The sequence below is a fragment of the Tiliqua scincoides genome, chromosome 2 (assembly GCF_035046505.1).
Source record: "Tiliqua scincoides isolate rTilSci1 chromosome 2, rTilSci1.hap2, whole genome shotgun sequence".
NCBI lineage: Eukaryota > Metazoa > Chordata > Lepidosauria > Squamata > Scincidae > Tiliqua > Tiliqua scincoides.
This window is the reverse complement of record NC_089822.1, coordinates 116,341,618-116,363,939: the sequence shown is the minus strand read 5'-3', so window position 1 is coordinate 116,363,939 and position 22,322 is coordinate 116,341,618. Positions and strand designations below refer to the sequence as shown.

The window sequence follows — 22,322 nt, the reverse complement described above, 5'->3', positions numbered from 1 at the left end:
CTACTGGAGCTAGGCGGTATGATTCTCCTGAACCACTGCTTCGGCGACTGCATTAGCTGCCCATTTGTTTCTGGGCCCAATTCAAGGTGCTGGTTTTTGACCTTTAGAGCCCTTCATGGTTTAGGATATCTGTCTTCTCCCACATATTCCAGCCTGCCCTCTTAGGTCATCTGAGGGGGCTTTCCTGCATGTACCACCTTTCTCCCAAGTTAGTGGGATGGTGGCACAGCCCTTCTCAGTAGTGGTGCCACAGTTATGGAACTCCCTACCAGGGGAATTAAGATCTACCCCCTCCCTCATAGCATTTTGGCAAGGGCTTAAAACATTTTTGTTTCGTTTTGCTTTTGGGATGTCTGCCTCCTCGGATCTATAGCAGTCCCTTGAGTTATTTTTGCCCTCCTCCACTTGGTGTCCCCCCCATTGTATTTCCTTTTTCTTTTGTTGAAAAGAAAATTATATTTTCTATTTTTTACTCTGTTGTACATTGTATTGTTATTATTTTAATCAATAGCTTGTAAGCCACCTTGTGCATCTGCTTTCAGCAGAGGACAAGCAGGGTAGAAGTCTTTTAAAATAAATAAATAAAAATATAAAGCTGACAAGAAAAATTTATTGAGCCCTATGGAAACTGAAATGGAACAGCATATGCACATTTACAAATGAGTAGACTAGGGATGTCCAAACTTTTTGGCAGGAGGTCCACATCATCTCTCTGACACTGTGTCAGGGATGGGGCGGGAGAATTAATTAACATTTTGAATTTTAATAAATTTACATAAATGAATATATTAGAGATTGAACTTATTTGAATGAATGAAGGTCTATAAAAGGCCTTGCACAAAGCAAGGTTGGCCTTTCTGTCACTGCCGCTGCTGCATCACAGATGTGCAATAGCAAGCAATGGAGGGAGCCCTCATCCCACAGCTCATGCAAGAGGTTGAACAGTCACCATCATGCTGAGAGTAGTTGTGTTGGGCCAACACGGACTCCAGCAAGTTTCTGGAGGGCCAGAGGCTCATTGAAGACTAGGGGTTCCCCCGTGGGTCAGATTGGGATTGGGATTCTGCAAATGGCTGGGGTTTGGGCATAGACAAATGTGCCTCAGTCCACTTTGAAGGACAGACTGAGGGGAATGCAATGTCCCCAGAATGGTCCCAATCCAATGAATGCAGGCTGAAACAAACTCAAGAATGAAGTATCTGACAAGGAAAATGTGTTGATCCCCATGGAAAGCGAAAGTGAGCCATAGGTTCACGATTACTCATGAGTAGGTAGATGCACCTCATCTCTTATTGAAGGCTAGGCAAAGGGGGATGCAAGGCCACCAGAATGCTTGGATCTGATGAACATGGAGCTCAGCAAATGCTCCAGAAGGCAGCCCCCCACGATGATAAAAACAGGTTTGAGCAGCAGGTAGAATTATACTTTTTAAAGAGTCTGGTAAAACGAGGCGGGTCCTGATACAGTGTCATTTTACAATGTGGGTCCTGGTGCTAACATGTTTGGGAACCACTGCCCTAGAGACTTAGGCCAATGTGTTTCCTCCTGGCAGGCCTTGACTGGGGAGGGGGGGCAGCTGGCCTGGACAGCGGGCAGCCGGGCGGGCTGTGGTTCCTCGGTGAGGCGGGACGTGCTCTGGACACGCTCCGGGTGAGCCCTGCCGGGTTCCCCATTCTGAGCCAGTCCCGGGCGGCTCCGCAGCGGCCACTTCCTCCTCCCACCGTCTCTTGCTGGGGGTTGATTCTCCGAGGCCGCCCCGTCAGCCCGAAGTGGACCGGCTGCCGCTCGGATGCGGTGAGTGAGACTCTTCGCTGGGGGAGCCCGCTGGCGCTGCAGGGGCGGGCGGACGCTAAGTCTTTCCGGGCGCAGGAACGCCGGTGGAAGGCGCCCTCCCCTGGCCTTTGCTCTCGCAGCCGCGGCTGGCTCGGAAGGCAGGAGCGGGGGCGCTTTCCGCGGGAGTCCCCGTCCCGGAACGCCAGCGGGGGAGGCAGCACTCGCGAGCAGCGCCCCAGTGGGAAGCAAAGAAGCGGCCGGCAGGCAGGCAGGCAGGCAGCGGAGCCCCTCCTGCTTGGGGGTGCGCGCAGGCGTGGCTCGGAGGATCTGGGAGTCGATCCCCTCCTGGGAGCTCCCCTGCCCGGCCGCGGCTGCTTGGCCTTCCCTGCCGTTCCTCGCAGGTGCCGCCGAACTCTGCCTGGCTGGCCAAATCGCCCCCGCACCAGGACTGCCAGCCCCCTTGGACTGGAGGCAGGCTCCGCTTCCCGGTAGTTAGGATCCCTCCGAACCCCCGCCCCCCCATCATCAGGGCTGACTTCTGAGCAGACGAGTGGTTTGATTGCACTGCACCTTGGGCTGTGCCACAGGCAACTGCAGAGCTCCTCCGGCTCACCCAAGAACGGCAGCATCCAGCCCTGGCACCCCGCACAGCCGTCTGAGGGCCCAGTCCTATCCATCTTCCCAGCCCTGTCGCGACCATGCCAATGTGGTGGAGGGGCGGTCAGTTTTGCTTCATTGAAATACGTGGGACGTATTAGTTGACTTAGGGCCCAGTCCGATCCAGTTTTCCAGTGCTGGTGCAGCTGTGCCAATGGGGTGTGTGTTGCACTCTTAGGTGGGCAAGCAGTCACAGAGGCCTCCCTCAAGGCAAGGGAATGTTTGTTCCCTTACCTCAGAACTGCATTGTGGCTGCACTGGTGCTGGAAAGTTGGATAGGATTGGACCCTTACATAGGAGCAGGACTGCCCACCAAAAAGGAACCAACACTTATTTCTTGTGGGAAGTATCTTCAGAAGACATGTGCAAGGAAAAGATAAAACTGTTTAAAAAACATTTATAAAGTGTCTTGGTTATATGCATTGTGTGAAAGAGTAGATTAGGCTTTTGAAAAATATGTAACCAGTGGCTGCACATATATTTTTTTTTAATTCTGATTTTCAGACTTTGCAAATACAAGTGAAGAGCTGCCCATTACAAAACAACGTAACAGTTTTGGAACATGACTAAACAAACCAAAGACAACAGAAGTACGGCAGGGTTGGGGGACAGTTTTTCTCCTTCATCTATGAATTTAGTGCTTGGATGCTTTACCTTTGAAGGCACAATCCTAACCAGATCTACTCAGAAGTAAGTCCTATTTCATTCAATGGGGCTTACTTTCAGGAAAGTGTGGTTAGGATTGCAGCCTGACAGCCCAATCCTATCCACACTTTCCTGAGAGTAAACCCCATTAACTCTAATGGAACTTACTTCTGAGTAGACATGCACAGGATTGCGCTGTGAGTCTCCCAATACTTTTGTGCTGGTTATAAAAAGTTACAGATTTAGTCCTTGCAAAAACAATAATCCAAAATAAGCATTCTGATTTCTGTAATGTTAATTGGTTAATTTTAAAATCTTAGGGGCAGGACTGAAATCCTAAGCTTACTTTCCTGGGAGCGAGTCCAATGGAAGACAGTAGGACTTATTTCTGAGTGAACACACATATGAACACTGCCCAATCCTATATGACTGATACAGCCACACAATTGGAATGTGCCTCCTTCCAGGGGAATAGTCCTAGAACTATTTGTTGCCTAGAACATTTGTTGCCTATGATAAGCCTCTGTGGTCACAATTAGTTTACATGGACCTGTGCCAGCAGTGGATCTAGGAAGTATATCCCTGAAGGTGAACCTGGGAAGGCTGGGTAGGAAGAAGCGATACTGGCAGAGTTCTTGCTGCCTATACCACCCTCTTCCCCTCCTTGACAATACCTCATCGCTGCCCAGTCTGCACCCCATTCCTCCCCCTCTCCAATCCATCTACCCCCCACTGCCCACTTCCGTGCCAGCTTACTAGCACCTGGACCTTTCAGGAGGCTGCTGGCGTGCAACTGTGGCTGCTTGCTGCTTGTCATGGTGGCCCAGCTGTGTGGAATGGTGGTGCAGCTGGTCCATAGGATAGGGTCATAAACCTAACATGTAACAAGGCAGTCCTATGCATGTCCACTCCGATGTAAGTCCCATTGTGTTCAACAGGGCTTATCCCAAGGAAAGTCTTATAAAACACATCATTGATTAATGATAGATGCCATAGATGGCATAGATGCCATCTATGATAGATGGCATGATAGATGCCATAGATGGCATAACTTTAAGAAATTAAAGTTTTCTACTTCTAGCATCTATGGCAGTGCTTCCCAAACTTCTTAACACCAGCACCCACTTTTTAAGACAACACTCTATTGAGACCCACAAGATAAAAATAGTATAACAACAACAACACAATACAATAACAACAAAGCTGGCGTAAAAAAGAAGTGTGGAGGGGAGGGAAGTGCTGAGCTAGAACATTGGAGAGTGGGAGGCTCAGAGGCTGGCACATGGGCAATGGGGGTCCTAAGCCTAGGGCCAGCCTTAAGAGGCTCAGGAGGGCCCATGGCCAATTCCAAACCTTCTGTGCCCACATCCTCATGGTGGCAAGTAATTTACCCATTCCATATGCAAATGGAAGGTTTCCCCAGGTGGCCACATAAATCATTGCCAGGGGCTTTGGAGGAAAGGCCCCAGTTGTGGATGGGAGAGAGTGCCTGATAATAAATAAATAATAATACAGGTATTTATATATCGCCTTTCTAGGTCCTCAGATTTCTCCTCAGACTTTATTCAAGGCTCCATTGCTGCTTCCTCAAAACAACCCAACCATCAGGCAGTACTTAGGTAAGCTCTCCCTGCATAAGCCTTAGGGAGCAACCAGATAGGAAGGTATTTTGCTAAGGGCCCCCTCAAGCTTGAACTTTGTCCTGTCCGCAGAAAAGAGCTTGCTTGAGTCGAGGTGACTTCCAGGAGGGATGTAAGATGTCATATTTGTTGTAGGGCTGTTTCAGTGGCAGTACTGCCTTTCCAGAACATGTTTCCTACTTGGAAAAGTTTGTTGGGCTACCTCCATTCATGTTTAAGGTAGCAGATAAAAGCATTCCTTTTTGTCCAGACCTTTGGTTTCCGATCCTGCTGAATAAAGAATGATCAAGGTCACTCCTTGCTGTAACTGTGTCCTTAAGAAAAATACATGTTTTTATTGTTTTCATGTTTTTTTAAGTGCTCTTCTGAACCACCTGGGATACTTTTAGAAGAAAGACAGTTCAGTAATGTTCTGAATAAATTGCCGAAAGCAGATACGGAGGGGGTTTCCTGTAGCTGAGCCTGAAATGTCTATGGTAGCACTCATCTCTATATTTAGTTTTGTCCAGAGGTCTCCTGAATAGCCACTGTTGCAAGCACTCTTTCTTCCCCTCACCACCAGCTCCTCAATCAGTCTGCTTGTCTTTCCTTTTCTCATTCATTATTTCTCACAGAACCTGCCTATAGGAAGAATCATATTGGATTCCTAGGGATGGAACACCACTGTCTGCTGCTCATTTTACTGCTCTTGTTGCTGTGCCCAGCAGGATTCCCCTTCCGGATTTGCGCCTTCAACACGCAGCGCTTTGCTCAAGCGAAGGCAGAGAAGCCCCATGTCATGAATGCTCTTGTGAAGGTGGGTATGCTATATAATCCTAGGAAGATACCTGGTAAAGCACTTTGGCTGCAACAGCAGTAGGAGCTGGAAGGAAGTTCATTTCTCCATTATGTCTTGGTGCTTGTAGGTTCTGATGATGGGAATTTCTTTTTTATGAAGTCAGGGCTCATAAAAGAACAACCTCTAACTTTTGTCTATATAAACAAGCTTGAAAGAGTGTGGCAGCAGCAAGCAGAATGAATTAGAAAAACCCATTGTCGTAGACAAAGGGGGGTTTGGGTGCTTAGGGTTCTTGGTTTTCAAACCCTAAAGCCCGCAAGGCCCCCTGTTCAGTAGTACTGCCACCACCCTGTATGTGCCAGTGCCTCAGTCCAGGGACACTGAGACCCTCTAGGCTTAATACTATCCCTTGCAGGCGCTGAGCTCTTTTTAATCAAAGCCTCAGTCCTCAAGTTACTAGACCTCAACAGGCACTTGGTAGCTTGCTGAATGGCTAGGCAGGATTCTGAACCTTTGTTCCCAACAGACAATGAAACAACTTAGTAAAAGGTATTTTAGTTTATTAAGTACATAAGGTCACACACTCTACAATAAGGCAGCAAATGCTAGAGGCATAAACATCTAGGAAACATATCAACAATAAAATAATAAAGCTAGCTGGCTATCTCTCACCTGGGTCAGTAACTCTTGTAGATCTCTTAGCTCCAGGGCTACCTATGAGGCCAGGTGCCCATGATGGACAATGGAGCTCACATGCATGCAGGATGTCGCACCCAAAAACTGTTCAAGAAGGAAAAACCCCACACACCCCTTGGGCACTCATTATTATACTTCTTATGCTAATAGTACTGAGGTGACTTTATACTTATTAGACTGTCCAATCAGAATCCTTGAGGAACAGAACCTTCTTGAAGTTGGCCTGGTTGCTAACCCCTCCTAGTTCTTACCCCTCCCAACTGGAGATCCACAGCTGCACTCTATCACCCTTGATAAGCAAGGGGTAGAGGAAGCATTCAACACCCCCCTCCTGCCTGCTGCTTCTGCACTTGAAATAATCTCCCCACCACACACACATCTTTTCTGCTGTCTGACATGATATTCTAAGACACAAGTCTTCAGCCACAAGATTTAATTGCATTCAGTGGTAGCAAAAATGTCCAATAACTGTTTGAAAATGGTTTTATTTTTCACAGATTTTGTGATTTGTGTTTTTATTCCAAGTTCTCATTTTTATTAATTTTAAATGCTTTAAAAGTGTACTAGGTAGGTGATATAGTGTCAACAGATGCAGCCACAATATTATTTCTAGCTGGAATAGTAATCTATTTTAATTTCTGGAAAATATCTTTTAACACCAAAATGTGGCGTTTTGTGTTTTGGGGCCCACTCCTATGGGCCCATAGCACTGGCGGTGGAGCCTAGCGCCAGCACTAGGTTTCGTAAACATACTGTAAAGCACATTTATGGTACCCAGAGAGTAGGGAGCACGGGCACTGGGCCAGCACTAGACAGCTCTGGACCTCAGCGCCTGCAGGAGAACAACATGTGGCTGCTGGGGGTAAAAAAACATTACCAGGCAGCAGTGTGATTTTTTTGGGGTGGGGGGAGGCGTTCCAGGGCAGGGGAAGGGTGGGGAAGGATGGGAGGCAGATAGGACCGACCTGGGACTGGCGGAGGCCTTCTCCACTGGATCCTATCTCCCACGTCAGACTGTAAAGCCCAACATGGGGCTTCTCTCAACTGCGCCAGCAAAATAGCTGGCGCAGATGTGATTAGTTCCACTGCGGCCTCCCTCGTCCTGCTGAATGCAGAGGTAGTCATTTTGGTGTCACTACACCTGGTGGTGCCTGGAAGGATAGGATTGGGCTGCCATAAACAAAACACTTCTGCCAATGACTGTGTCGTGCTGAGAATAACTCAAAGAGAAGGAGGAAGTAGCCCCTAGCTAACATACACTAACTTGTCCTTTTTTGTTCCCTATCCTCCCACACTTCACAGATTCTTTCTCGATGTGATATCTCTGTCCTACAAGAAGTGATGGATGTGAAAGGAAAGGCAGTCCCTGCCTTGTTAGCAGCCCTGAATAGGTGAGTGTGAGCAGAGCTGCCCTCTGAAGGCAGGTTGCGGGCCCGAGGCAAATCAAGCAGTGTGGGGGTCCCTTATTATGGCCATATATTGGTCATGATAGCATGGGGCCAAGGGAGGCCATCCCAGTTGCCTGCCCAAGGGACAACTCTGCCTGTGAGTAATGTGAAACATGATCAAAGGGTATAAATAGATGATGGAGTACTGGAGAAGAGATGGAAGCAATGGTGTAGCTATTGGGGGGCAGCCTACCCTGGGTTCCACACCGAAACCAGTTGCATGCCTGCCATAGACCTCCCTTGGGCAAATACCCCAGGTGCCAGCCGCTAGGACCCCACGGAAGCCTCTCTGAGGCTCCCGACGGCGGCGGAAGTTTATGTCTTAAGTTTATAGCGCCAGGGAACCTCACAGAGGTTTCCCCGGCGTGGGAGGAGGTTGCGTGAGGCTCCATGAGCCTCTGTTGAGTGGGGGGGGGATTTCTGCATGGGAGGCGGTGATAGCCTGCGGGGGGTGGCATCGTAGAGCTTTGCCCCGGATGCGGGGCTGCGGAGGTCCGCGGCTGAGCAAAGCGCCATGTGATGGGGTGCAATGTGAGGCTAACCAAGATGGTGGCTGCTGTTCCCTTCCAGCGGCCCTTCTGTCCGGCTTTTAAAAGTGTCCACTCTGAGTTCTGGGCACCCCTGGATGGAAAGTGTCAAGTGCCAGGTTCAAGGACTCACAAGTATTTGGGCCAGGGGTGAGCAGCCCAGTTAACAGTCTCAGTAATGAGGAGGGATTCACAGCAGATATGGGAATTTAACAGAGGGCATGCAATGAGTGCCTGTATCATCTAGTTCCCGCAACCAGGAAGAATCTGGGCTGTTATATTAGTGGTTGGCTCGAACGGTCTCAAGTTTATATTTATATCTTACCTTGTAGTGTTCAGTTGTTGGACATAGACCTGGAAGATCCAGGTTCAAATCTCTGTTCAGCCACAAAACCGCCTGGGTGACCTTGGACCAGTCACTCTCTCTCAGCCTCACCTACCACACAGGGTTGTTGTGAGGACAAAAGGAGTGGAGGAACTATGTATACCACCCTGAGCTCCTTGGAGGAAGGGTGGTATAAAAATGTGAAAAACAAATTAAAAATAACAGTAAAATACCTTTAAAAAATACAATTTAAAATACAAAACATAACAATAAAAGCAGCAACCAACTGTAAATCACTGTGAAGAGAGCCATCCAAAACAACAACAACAACAAGTCTTAAGTCCCTGTCGGAAGTCCAACAGACCTTAATTCTAAAGCAGGGGTCTCTAAACTTTTCGGTAGAAGGGCTGCATCAAATTTCTGGCATGGTGTCGAGGGCTGGGGAAAAAATTTAAATATAAAATTTAAATAAATACATTAGAGATGGAACTTAGATGAATGACTGAAATGAATGAATGAATGAATGGGCTCAAATGTCCAGGATTTCTCCAAGCACCAGTACAGCCCAAGAAATAAAGCACACACTTAAATGGACCCCCATTCCCCCACCCCACAAGCGCAACTCTGGTTGTGTTTAGTCAACTGGGCTAGAGGCTCTCAGGGGATCAGAGGCTGGCCACAGGCCAGATAGAGGCTCTCCGCAGGCCGCATCTGGCCCCCGGGCCAGGGTTTGGAGACCCCTGTTCTAAAGCAAGGATCTCCAAACTACGGCCTGGGGGCCACATCCAGCTTGCCACTAGATTTTATCTGGCCCTCAGCAACTTAAAATATTTTTTTCCCCAAGCAGACTGTTAACTTGTACAGTTCTGTCCACTGCACTCCTTTCCATATGACCAGAGTGGTGTCAACCTGGCTAACCTCTCATTTTACCATATCCTGGGGACCCGATGTCCCAACTCTCATTTTCAGTCACCTGGGCCATATGCTTTAAGACCCTCCTCTGTGTGGCTTCTGAAGCTTAGGGCCCAATCCCATCCAACTTTCCAGCTCCAGTGTAGTCACAATGCAGCCCCATGGTAAGGGAACACATGTTTCCATATTTTGAGAAGGCTCCAGTGATTGCCCCTCCACCACAGGATGCAGTGCCCATCCCACTGGTCACAACTGCACCAGCACTGGAAAATTGGATAGGATTGGGCCCTCTGCTGGCAACAACAAGGGGGAGAGCCTTCTCTGTTGTGGCACAATAATTATGGAACTCTGGGCACCAATCAAGCCATAATTATTCAACATTAACCTCACCCATGCTGATAAAACAAATTGGGTTTCCGCATGTTGGCTTTTCAACAATACTGTAAAACAATCGTTGTGAGGAAATAACATCATTTTTGCACATGTATAAACAAATCATAACAAACTGGGTTTTACAACAGATCAGGCAGAGACAGTGTGCTATACATCACTCAACTCTGCCCCATATAAAACAGATTTTTTTTGACCTGCAAATATGTGTAAAATATATGATCTGGCCCTCATACTGAAAAGTTTGGAGACACCTGTTCTAAAGGGGCAGATGTTGCAATCCTATCCGGCGCTGGAACAGGCAAGCCAGGAGGCTTGCGCTGTATCCAGCGCAGGATAGGAGCCATAAGCAGCTTAGCCAGAGGCAAGGGGAAACTTTTCCCCTTTCCCCTGGGTAAGGGCTGCTGGCCCCAATGGGTCTCCTCAGACTTGCACCACGTCTGGAGGTGGCACAAGTCCAAGGAGAGCAGAGTGACTTGAAGCCGCTCCGTTCTCCACAGAAACGGGGGTTGGGATCTGGCATAACTGCCAGATCCCAGCCCTGCCTCCCACTCCCTGCCCGCCCGCCCCTGGGGCCGCCCATTGCCCACCCTCCCCTGCCCAGGAATCCCTCCCTCCCTCCTCCTCCCCACCTCCCCCTGCCTACCTTTTCCACTTGCGTCAGCCCAGCAAGGCCGATGCAAGCATCTGAGGGGAAGCCAGCGCGGACACTTATGTCAGCCTCTGCAGGCCGGCGCTTCTCAGAGCACTGGCCCTGCTTCCCCTCAAGGAGGCGTGAATGTGCTTTATGGCACATTTGCGACCCTGCTAGTTAGGATTGCACCCAGAGTTCCCATAACTATTGTGCCACAACAGAGAAGGCTCTCCCCCTTGTTGTTGCCAACTAAGCCTCAGAAGTCACACAGAGGAGAGCCCTACCAGATGACCTGTCTAAGGGGTGGGACATATCTTATGGAAGGAGTTGGTTCTTAAGCCCTGACCTTAGAAGTTCCTTCTTCCAGATTTGGTCATGCAGGAAGCAAGATTCCTGGGGCTCCTGGCTTTACCCCTACAGAGCCTAGCAAGTCACTTCTTTTTCTGCTTATCCATATCCTGGCCAGGACCCTAGGATGGGAAATGCCATGTTTTTGTTTGTTTGTTTTACAAATAAAACATTATTGAATTCAGCAGAATTGTCTCTTCATCAGGTTTGATGGTTCAGGCCCCTACAGATCCCTCACTAGCCCTCGGCTGGGCCGGGGCAATTACCAAGAATCCTATGTGTTTATATACAGGTGAGTGCCTCTACCTTGTTATCACGATCATCATCATAATTTATGTTGTGTTTGCATTTTTTTAGTGTTCCTAGCACATTACTGAGACAGTGTATATCTCAGTAATTCTTATAGTGTTCTTTGCATCTTTAAATTGCATGTTAGATATCTTTTCATCCTGTGCCCTGAAGTGATCCTCATGACACTTTTGGAAGATAGGCATGTGAGATGATGTGCATGTTTTACGTTGTTGATGTCTCAGCCCCCTTAAATGTGATGCATCAGAATGAGACTGATTCTTGTCCTGTCTTCCCTGGGCAACTCATAATGGGAACCTGTCAGCACACAAAGCTGTGTCATCATGTTGTCATGGAAATCATGTTTCTTCTAAGAACTGAAAAGAAAAGAAAAAATACAGTGCTACGCTTTCACTTCCTGCCTGGGCCCAGATCCTCCACTGTTCATCTGTGTCCTCCCTTCCCTTAGAGACCAGAGCACTCGAATATTGGATTCCTACAAATATGAGGACAGTCATCCAGACCGACCAGATGTCTTTGCTCGTGAGCCTTTCATTGTCCGTATCAGCACACCAAACAAAGGTGGGGGTCCAGGATGCAGGAATTTGGTCTCTGGTGACTCAGGGAGTAGAATTGTACCAACATGGTGCTCTGCCCTTTGGGGCAGAACATGATGCTCTGCCCTCTGGTTTCCCTTCCTTCCATCTCTGCATTTTTGTGAGTTGCCTTGCAGATGGGTTGGGCTCTGTATAAAAAAGCGACGATGCCTTCCCTTACTGCTTTTTCTAAGATAGTTTGTGAACAGACAGTTGATAATAGTCTTTATACACCAAGTCTGCATGATGAAGGCAGGCAGCCAGTAGATGTAGACTGTTGCCTTTGAATGTCAGACCCAGGTTCAAATTTCTTCTTAACCATGAAGCTCATGAGGTGATTAGGCAAGTTACTGGCTCTCAACCTAGCCTGCCTCACAGTGTTGTGAGAATAAAATTATATACTGATGCATTGCAACATGAAAGACAGACTGATAAAGAAATAGCTAGGAATAAAAGAGAGTTCACACTGGCTGCTTCAAAACGGCAGAGTTCTCATCCATGGAGACCAACAAAAAACTCAATTGTGAACATATTCTGGGAGCCCTGATAAAGGCTGAGTGACACGTGTAGGCACATCATTCAGTGACTTGTAGCTAAATGCATGAGCTGCCTTGGTTGGCAGGCATTGAACTGATGAGAGGTGATGCTGGAAAGCTCTGTCTGCAGTGTTGTGATTTCTGATGGCTGCTTCACACACAAAGTCTTCATTTGATGTCATAGTGTCTGAGTGATGCACCAATATTCTCACAACGTATGCATATGTCTAGAGGGGGGTCTACATTCACTTGAAATGTCTGCATAGGGTCAGCTGTATGCATGTTCTTTTGAACACTTGAAATATGCTATAGGGATATTGGGTGAACATTATATTTTTAGAGACTGTTGTGCTGCAAGAGGCCCTGACCAGATTTTATTGTCCGTGCCCCTCACTTCTAAGTTTCCACAACCTCTGTCCCCAAGGCTACCCCCTTAAAACACATAATTGGGCTTAGGGGTTGTGTTAAGACTGGATTCCAGATTGGCAGGATTTTTCTGTCCCTTACGGTTATTTTCTCCATTTCTACTCTCTCAAGAACTCCCGGAGCTGGTATTGATCCCACAACACACGATGCCCTCAAAGGCAGAAGCTGAAATTGATGCTCTCTATGATGTTTTTCTGAATGTGCAGGACCGCTGGGGCACAGAGGTATTGTGGTGGTGCAAGGATTGGGTAACTCAAACTTGTGGGTTTTTTGCTAATTTCCAGTGTGCCTGCCTGGCAACTGACTGCTGCTTGACTAAGGGAATCACAATTGGTCCTGCCCCAACCATTGACCCTCTGACAGTTTAGTCTTAACTCATTGCTTGAAAATTCATCAGCACCATTGTGCAAATCTCTCTGTATGACTTGAGAGATAGATGAGGAGTCAGGTGGGGAATTGTGATATTTACATCAGTCACTGTGGTAGTGAGATATTACTTACTGCATGTGCAGACAATGTACAAATTTTCACTTACATTGTGTCTGTGCCTTGAAATTTTCCAAGGTGCTTAGTGAGCTGCAGCCACTGAGCTTTTATGCCCCATTCCTCTGTCTATTCTCCTCCATTATCAGACTCTCATTTGGACAGATTTCTGGAGGAAAAATCCATTATGGGTTACAAGCCATGATGTGTATGTGCAACCTTCTGATTTTAGAAATGGGTTATGTCAGAATGCCAGATGCAGGAGAGGGCACCAGGATGCAGGTCTCTTGTTATCTGGTGTGCTCCCTGGGGCATTTGGAGGGCTGCTGTGAGATACAGGAAGCTGGACTGGATGGGCCTATGGCCTGATCCAGTGGGGCTGTTCTTATGTTCTTATGACTAATGGAGGATGGGTGGTAAGGTGGCTGCCATCGCACTCCGTACTTGAAGCATTAGAGAGCTGCTATAGCATAGTAATCCCTGAGCTGTGAATCAGGGAGTTCTAAATTGATAATTTATTTACCGTATTTCTATCCTGCCTTTCTCCCCGAAGGGACCCAAGGTGGCTTACAACAATGACTAAAAACATAAACTCACAATTAAAAACACAAATTAAAACATTAAAACCTGTCATAATAAATAGCATATTAAGAACAGCAAGCAGACATCAATACAATAAAAAGAGGAACAGCAATTTTATAAAAGCCCCAAGTCTGTAAAAAACCAGATGTTAAAAAGATATTTTCAAAGATATTAAAATATGATAAAAAGGCCAAGAACTCAGATGGCTTGTCTAAAAAGAAATGTCTTCAGGTCTCGCCAGCTAGTTTCCAGGGAGGGAGCAGTTCATAAATCAAGGGGGAAGGAGTTCCATAATGTTGGTGCCACTACTGAGAAGACCTTATTTCTTGCTGACACCCCACACCCCTCCCCGAGCGTACCTGTAAGAAAAGAGGGCCTCAGAAGTCAAAGACCCAGGTGTAAATGATCAGCTCCCTTCTCTTCACTCTCCTGGCAGGCTGATCTCCCAAGAATATTGCCCATCCTCCCTTGCTGTCCCTTTCCCCCGCCCGAACTGCCTTCCACAATGCTTCTATGATGTTGTTTCCAAAGCAGCTGTGTGAGGAATTCTTTATAAATATTTCCCTTGGGAAGAGCACAAGATGGGCAGTCATGCCTCTTTTCTAAAAGAAAAGGTTGCTTAGGCAATACAGTTCCTTGAGAAGGAATCTTTGAACTGGGTATTAAATTAGCACTGTGTAAGAAAACACACACACCCTTTTAAGGAATAGACTGTGGGGGGGGGGGGGAGAGAGAAGCAAAGGATGTAGATTAAGAAAATGACCAAATATCAAACATAATTCTTCATATGTGTGCCTTGTGTTCCTGTGGTACAATGTGAATGCATATTTAGGGTACATCTGAAGCAAGTAAGAAAGAAAAAACGCAGGTTGGAGGGAAGATGTTGCACAGGGAAATCCTTAAACTTTTATCCTGGTTCCTGAATTTTAGAAAAGGAAGATAGGAAGAATTTAGAAAGGGAATGGAAGAGAAAAGAAAAGAAAGGACACAAGAAGTGCAATGATAGTTACTGCTCCCAGGGCCTCTGAGAGGAATTTTATCAGGGGGTACAAAGTTTCTTTTGGGCCCCTTCCCAAAGAGGGAGGGGGTGAAAGTGGGGGGGGTGTCACTATACGAGTCAGCAAAAAATGCTGATTTTTGCAACTCGGGCTCAAGTCACCTGACTCAAGTTCCCATCCCTGCCAGTATTTACTGGACTATGAAATGCTGCTTATAAGAAATGTTCAGTTTTCTGTGATGAAAATCAAGCTCCACATAGCTCAGACCTTGGCTTTCCCAGAAGCCCGGCAGTGGTATGTGCCATGATATTGCTGAGGAGCATCTGGAAACCCCACTGAGCAGTGTGCAGATCTCTAGAGAGAACACTAATAATTGGGTGGGGGGCAGCATTTGACATGCTGCCTCAGGCACCAGGAAGTCTTGGGCCCTGTTGCCCATAAATCATATTATGGTCTATTGATATATATGGAGATTTCAGGAAAATAGTCCAGAATGCAACTATTCTAATATTCTAATTCTATTCTAATATTGGCAGGCAGGAGCTGTGCTGCCTGGCATGGGTTTGTGGGCATTTGAGGTAGGCAGACTATATGCGTATGAAGAGAATGATTCAGGAATAAAATAATACATAAAAAAACTCATGGGTAACAATGCCACCATCCTAATTTCCTTTAACTTCCTTCTCATAACCCACTTTTTTTCTGTGAGGCCTTTGATCCAACCTCCTGATCGTTACTGTAATTAAGCCTTTAAGTATACAGTACATGATACGTAAGTACATATTCTTCCCAGTCATTCCCTGCATCCACTTCCCTCCCCTTCTTCTATTTTTGTTTCTTGGATCTCTTTTAGATCCTGAGTCTCCAGGACAGGGACCTGGCTTGTTACTCTGTGTAAAGCACCACCCAGACAAATGATGCTATATAAATCAATAATACTAACCCACTACCTAGTGGTTTGGGGCACTTCCAGTTCAACTGTTACCAAAAGGGCTGTTTTGTTTAGGGGAATTATTACACTGCCCTTATTGGAAACTTAGGATCACAGGGTAGATAACAAGATGGCATAATGCAGAGAAATTCCCTTTCGCATAAAGAGGAGACTGAGAGAAAGATAACTTTTAATAAAAGATTATAGTTTTATTACAAAAGCACAAAGGTAAACATAATGCACATGGAGAAATGATAAGTGTATGTTTCTTGGTCCTAATACTTGAATCCAGTGTACCTAGCTTTCATGGTGGTTGCGTGTGAAGAGTATTTGGTGCATCTGAGGAAATTAGAAAAAGGAAAGGTTGTAGGGAAGGATTTTAGGGGTCCCTGATCTGCCAATCCAGTTGCTAACTGAAGATGGGGAGAAAAGGGGAGGAAAAAGGGGGGAAGAAGGGAAAGAGTTCCAGGTGCAAATAGTTACCTGTCCTGTAGAGCAGTTGGGGGGGGGAAGAGTCCTGGGAAGAGGACCCTCTGACACAACACAGATGTGGCAGTGCAAGCCCCACGTAGGATTGGGCCTATTTATTAAGGCTGCAATCCTATATACCGGGGCAGTGCAACCAGGGGTGCTACCCACTGCTGCCACTTCTACCACAGTACCCTGGGGGGAAAAACACCTCTCCTATAGTTTTCACAAACCTGGAGATGCGGGACTTCTTGTTTTATTTAAAGGGACCATGCAAATGACAGACCTCCTTCATTTGTGCAGTCCCTGTAAATAAAACCATAAGCCCTGCACTTCACTTCTGGGTTTGCGCAAACTGGAACATGGCAAAGAAGCAGATCATCTTCTTCCCATGTGACTGAATGGGAATAGACCAGTGCTGCTCATGCCTGCAGTGGGCTGGAGAGAGGCGTTGGCAGATTTGGGGTGAAGGGCTCCCAAAATCTGCTGTCCCTTCGTCCCCCCAATCTGATGCAAGGTTGCTTCATGGCTGGGCTGGTAACGTATACAGACATACTTGGGACTAAGCCCTGTTGAACTCATTGGGCTTTATTTCTGAGCAGATGCACATAAAATTAGGCTGTAGATGGCTTTAGACAAGCCACTCTGTCCCTTGCAGCCTCTGCTCCACCATCTGCAACATGGGGATAGTATTAGAAGAGCACATTATAAGGACTACAATAAGACAAATCTATATGACGTGCTTTGAAAACTCAAAATGTAGAGTCAAAATGTTAATAACCAAAATGGTTGTTATTAATAACTCTGTAGTTATTTACTTATTGTTAATTCTGTGGACAGGTAACTTATGACGCAATCCTAACCAACTTTTCAGCACTGACATAGCTGTGCCAATACGGTGTGCCCTGCATCCTGCAGTGGGGAGGCAGTCAAGGAGGCCTCCTCAAGGTAAGGGCATGATTATTACCTTACCTTGGGTCTGTATCGTGCTGGAAAGTTGGTTAGGACTGTGCCCATAGCTTTCCTACATCCCTTGAAGTAGCTCACTGATCCTCTTGCTCAAATAATCTAAGGAATATGATTAACCCACCCACCCCCCTCCTCACCACAGGACATGGTTTTCTTGGGTGATTTCAATGCTGATTGTGGCTACGTGGCAAAAAAGCGCTGGGGACAAATCCGCCTGCGCCAGAAGCCTGGTTTTCATTGGCTCATTGGTGACAAAGCTGACACAACTGTCCGAGAAAACACTCACTGTGCCTATGACAGGTATGAGAAGGATTGAGGAATGTGGGTTTAGGCAGAGTGAAAGCTTCATGATCCTGATGGAAAACTTAGGAAGTTGCCTTATACTGAACACAGCCATTGTCCCATCTGTATTATTGGCTGCCTGGCAGGAAATCAGATACGGTTCTTTCCAAACCTATCTGCTGATGGCCGTTAGCTTGGATGGCTTTGAAGGGGGAACTGGGCAAATTCATGGTCTAACAATGACTACTTGTCATGATGGTTATGCACCACCTCCTGGTTCAGTGGCAATATGCCTCTGAATACCAAGTGCAGGGGAGCAGTCATGGGAATGGTACCTTCTCTCTCCTGCTCCTGGGCTTCCCAGAGGCACCTGTTGGACCACTGTGGGAAACAGGAGGCTGAACTAGATGGACCTTTGGCCTGATCCAAAAGGGCTCTTCTTATGTTCTTATGACAGGGATTGAATCAGGGACGTTCTGTATGTAAAGGTGCAAAAGAGAGCAACTAAGATGATTACTGGGCTGGGGCACCTTCCTTATGAGGAAAGGTTCTGGCGTTTGGGCCTCTTCAGCCTAGAAAAGAGGCGCCTGAGGGGGGACATGATTGAGACATACAAAGTTATGCAGGGGATAGACAGAGTGGATAGAGAGATGCTCTTTACACTCTCACATAACACCAGAACCAGGGGACATCACTAAAATTGATTGTTGGGAGAGTTAGAACAGACAAAAGAAAATATTTGTTTACTCAGCGTGTGGTTGGTCTGTGGAACTCCTTGCCACAGGATGTGGTGATGGCATCTGGCCTGGCATCTGGACGCCTTTAAAAGGGGATTGTACAAGTTTCTGGAGGAAAAATCCATTATGGGTTACAAGCCATGATGTGTATGTGCAACCTCCTGATTTTAGAAATGGGCTATGTCAGAATGCCAGATGCCAGGGAGGGCACCAGGATGAGGTCTCTTGTTATCTGGTGTGCTTCCTGGGGCATTTGGTGGGCCGCTGTGAGATACAGGAAGCTGGACTAGATGGACCTATAGCCTGATCCATTGGGGCTGTTCTTATATTCTTCTCTCTCATCCCCAAATAGGATTGTGGTGCATGGCGAACACTGTCTGGCTGCAGTTGTACCTGAATCGGCTCAGCCCTTTGACTTCCCCAAGAAATTTGGACTCTCAGAGGCAGAGGTACCAGGGAGCTCTTGCTGGGACATGGAAATCATGGGGTTTTATGTATAAGTATATAATCTTCCGGAAGGCTAAGAATATTAGGTCAGTCAAGCACAGCAAAAGAGACACTGTTGAGTGCTGCAATTCTTTGGCACTGCCTGTTATCAATCTGCAAGACTGGCCAATGAGCAATTTATTTCTTAGGTCATTGTGCATTCCTCCTGCCCTCTCCTCTACTGGATCTTGAATGAATTTAAATGAAAATGAATTTAAAATATTGTGTTCTGTGTTTTCCAAACAGAGGTATTCCCCAGTTACAAGGGCAGTTTATTCTGAGGGATAGAACAGCCGAAATATTCAATGTTATTGAAAAGATATAGTTGCAATCTTCCCACTTCCTGCCAAGTGCGGAGGAGTTTTAGGGGTGGTGCTACTGGGCTTCTGAAGGAGAGAACGCTGGAGACTTGTGATGCCTTGGCAATACAGGTTGAGCCTCATTATTCCCTTGGGTTCCATTCCAAGCACTCCTGTGGTTGGCAAAAAAACGCACTATAGCAAATCCATTTAAAAAACAAAGTTTCTTTGCTCCAGTGATTTAAAAACAACCTTGCTGACCTTTGTGATGTAAGATAAGAGTCGTTAAGAAGATAAGAGTCATTAAGAAGACAATCCATCAATCAGTTGTCCTCCAAGCTTCACTTAGTGCAAATTAGTGCACTTAGTGCAAATTGGTGCACTTCACCAATGCAAGTGTGCTCAGCTGGCGAGAGAAGGATTGATGGATTGTCAGTCAGCTGCCTTCTCTCTCTCTCATTAAGGAGGCTATTGTTAAAGGACTGTTCAGTTTTTTAAACTGATTTTAAAGGGATGCATTTTCCCCTTCTCCAGGGATCAGCACGTTCCTTCTCATTTGCAGGGGCCATTTGTGTTGAGTCAAATCCGTGTATAAAAAATCTGTGTATAAATAGGCTGGACCTGTATTTGCTTTGTTTACAAATGCATAAGCAGAGGCAAAGAGCAGGCACTTTTGTAAAGCAGCAGATTTGCTAACACAGTGGTAATTCTCCAGAGAGGGAGAAACCAGAGGGCTGTGTATGCTCCACACTGACAAAGGAAGTCACAGTTCTGTTCCAGAGCAATTCAAATTCTGACCCATAAAGCCCCAGAATTCTGTGATCTGTTTAAATTATGCAAATTAAGCCATTCTGCATGGTTTCCCTTTTTCTGCTTCCTTCAGTGGCTTTTTGCTGTTCTGCATAATCTTTTTTTCTGCTGCCAAAAGACACAGAGAAGGGGATGCTTATGAAGCCCCATCCCCTTAACAGGACATATCTGCATGGAGATCAGCTGTGCCTTTGTAGTAGCACAAGGCTTGTAGCCAATGAATGTTTCCACATGCACTGTTCTGGGACCACCTGTGGGCTGTGTATTCACTGCTGTGGACTTTGAACATTTACTGTGAGAGGTCCCCCTGGAGAAAAGATTCTCCTGATTCTTGGAATAAAACAGTGCTAAAACAGTGGAATCTTTTGCACCCTTTTTCTTGCATTCAAAACAAGGGAGAGAAACTCCATAGTCTTGTTTCCCTGCTCTTCATGCGCTTTCTCTCTCTCCTAGGCTTTGGAGATCAGCGACCATTACCCAGTAGAGGTGGAACTGAATGCGGCTTCATGGGGTTTCCAACCAGCCAGTCCAACTAGTCTTCTGCTACTGACCTTAGCCATGCTTTCTGGTTCATCTGAAACTTTTCTGATCCTGGGGATCCAGATGCTAGTGGCCAAGTTGGTCCCATAGCAATAGAGCTGTGGAATTGGTGAGAACATACTTTTAACTGGACAAACCTGTGGTTTAAAGATGTTATGCAAATACCCAAGTTACACAAAGCACTACCTCAGGCAGAATGCATCTTATTAGCTTAAAAAATGAGTACCATGGAGTAAGTTACTCCATGGGTAAGTTTTTGTAAGCCAATTTTGGCTAGCTGAAGTTAAACCTTTTTACCTGTGGCCAAAAAACAATTTAATTAAGCCAACTCTACAGTGTTTCTGAAATAACAGTTTTATTAGGGCCAACCAAAGTTCATAATTAAGTTTGCAAACTTTTGAGTAATTCAGAACTCTTCTTCAGACTGAAGGGTAAAAACCATGCTAAAAATGCAAAAGTGAAAAATAACAGTCTTGTGACACCTTAAAGACTAATAAACAGCACAACCCTACGCATGTCTACTCAGTAGTAAATTCCACTGTGTTCAGTGGAGTCTGCTACCAGGAAACTGTGCATAGGATCGCAACCCTGACATATGTTTTTTTTGCCAATTCCTGCCCCTGCACAGACCCCATAGGTCAGCCGTTTTCAACCACTGTGCCATGGCACACTGGTGTGCTGTGAGTCGTCCATAGGTGTGCCACAGGAATGTGGGGGAAGGTCATTTATTAATAGGGCTAATGGGAGATGTGAGCCCCCACTGGCAGCATGGTGTGCCTTGTAAAAAAAACCTGGTGGTGTGCCTTGACCATTTTAGTGCCTTGTCAGTGTGCAGTGAGATGAAAAAGGTTGAAAATCACTGCCATAGTTAAATAGGAAAATAAAAATAAGTACTACTACTTACAAATTGCCATGAAATGCAAGTACAATACAGTGTGTGACAATTCTGTTTAAAGCTTAAATATATATGTCACAATAGCAGAAGTGGTTGAAAGCATGACACAAAGTCCAAAAGTTGTATTTAAACCCCGCCTTTCATTCACTCTGTCTTGTGCTTGAACAAGGGAGGAATGCAATTTTTGCCTGTTCTCTTTTTTTCTCTCCAGCTAAGCTCCTGGGTCTTTCAATCAAAAAAGAGCAGATTTGGGGGGATGGGGGCAAGGATTTGTGAAAATTGTGCCACTTTGCACAAATACAAAATAGCATGAACTGATGGGGTTGGGATACAATCCTTAGTTCAGAAGGACCTCTAGCAGACTCATTAGATGAGAATTCTGTTTAGGGTCTCATATTCCATGAGGCATACAGGTGAAAAAACAAGGGAGGAACTAATTAAGGCCAAACAGGAAAAGCTTACTTTGACTTTTTGGGCTGTGAATACCCACTTGGCCTGAACAGGGATTCTGTGAGTTATGTTTGTTGTTGTTTTATTTTTTTTAACTGATCCTAATAATACTCAGGATTTACATAGCACTTTAGAGAATTCAAAGCATTTGGCATGCATTACCTCAGAAATCCTTGCCTCAGCCCTGTCAAGTAGGCCAATATTACTATTAAGCACTTATTAAGCATTTATCATTAAATGCTCTAACAGCTGCTTTTTGATCAGGAGGAATGGTGGACTGTCAATCTTGCTGATAGCTGCAACGGCAGGGTACGTCTGCAGAAATGAACAACATACCCCTGGATAGTAAGGGTGTATGATGAGATAAACCACAACTCTTCCTAAATGCTCCTGTTCTATCCTCTTGGAGCAGAGGTTCCAAGGGTCTAGTACAGTTTAGAGTGAGGGAGAAAGAAAGAGGGAGGGAGAAAGAAAACATCGAGCTCAAGAAGGAGATGGAAAGTAAGTCCAACCTCCTCCACACAGTTTGTTTTTCTGGGGCATGTAGTGGACTTAGGAGATGAAGAGAAAACATGTGGATTAAAAAGATAAAAGCAATTCCAACAGCCAGAATAAGCATTAATTAAAATTAAAGAGCTAAAAACAGAAACTCCAGAATGAAACTACAGCAAAGGAGAGAGTTTTACTCACAGAATTGATGATATGCAGTAAAGGGTGCAATCCTAACCGGCGCTTATGCCGGCATAGGAGCCCCAGGAGGGTTGCAAACGTGC

At 46.0% G+C, this 22,322-nt stretch overlaps 1 protein-coding gene and 1 long non-coding RNA gene across 2 annotated transcripts; one reads left to right on the top strand and one right to left on the bottom strand.

The window, feature by feature from the left end:
• The first annotated feature begins 1,728 nt into the window (after positions 1 to 1,728).
• On the top strand, positions 1,729 to 22,015 carry DNASE1L1 (deoxyribonuclease 1 like 1). The gene is made up of 10 exons (XM_066617901.1): positions 1,729 to 1,794; positions 4,614 to 4,694; positions 5,330 to 5,511; positions 7,492 to 7,580; positions 10,979 to 11,065; positions 11,531 to 11,643; positions 12,731 to 12,843; positions 17,193 to 17,350; positions 18,422 to 18,518; positions 20,118 to 22,015. The coding sequence occupies exons 3-10, from the start codon at positions 5,368 to 5,370 to the stop codon at positions 20,292 to 20,294; spliced, it is 978 nt and encodes a 325-aa protein (XP_066473998.1). The 5' UTR covers positions 1,729 to 1,794; positions 4,614 to 4,694; positions 5,330 to 5,367; the 3' UTR covers positions 20,295 to 22,015.
• LOC136641839 (uncharacterized) lies at positions 4,594 to 6,256 on the bottom strand. Its single transcript, XR_010793921.1, has 2 exons — positions 6,166 to 6,256; positions 4,594 to 4,985 (listed from the first exon to the last, which is right to left on the bottom strand). It is a non-coding gene; the product is annotated as an uncharacterized lncRNA (long non-coding RNA).
• Positions 22,016 to 22,322: the final 307 nt, after the last annotated feature.

What these genes read in the sequence shown, in the direction of transcription:
- DNASE1L1 (XM_066617901.1), top strand. Translation starts at nt 5,368, where the DNA reads ATGGAACACCACTGTCTGCTGCTCATTTTACTGCTCTTGTTGCTGTGC. An exon ending in TTGTTAGCAGCCCTGAATAG is followed by an intron (nt 7,581 to 10,978) that starts GTGAGTGTGAGC and finishes TCTCTTCATCAG; the next exon opens with GTTTGATGGTTCAGGCCCCT. An exon ending in TCCTATGTGTTTATATACAG is followed by an intron (nt 11,066 to 11,530) that starts GTGAGTGCCTCT and finishes CCCTTCCCTTAG; the next exon opens with AGACCAGAGCACTCGAATAT.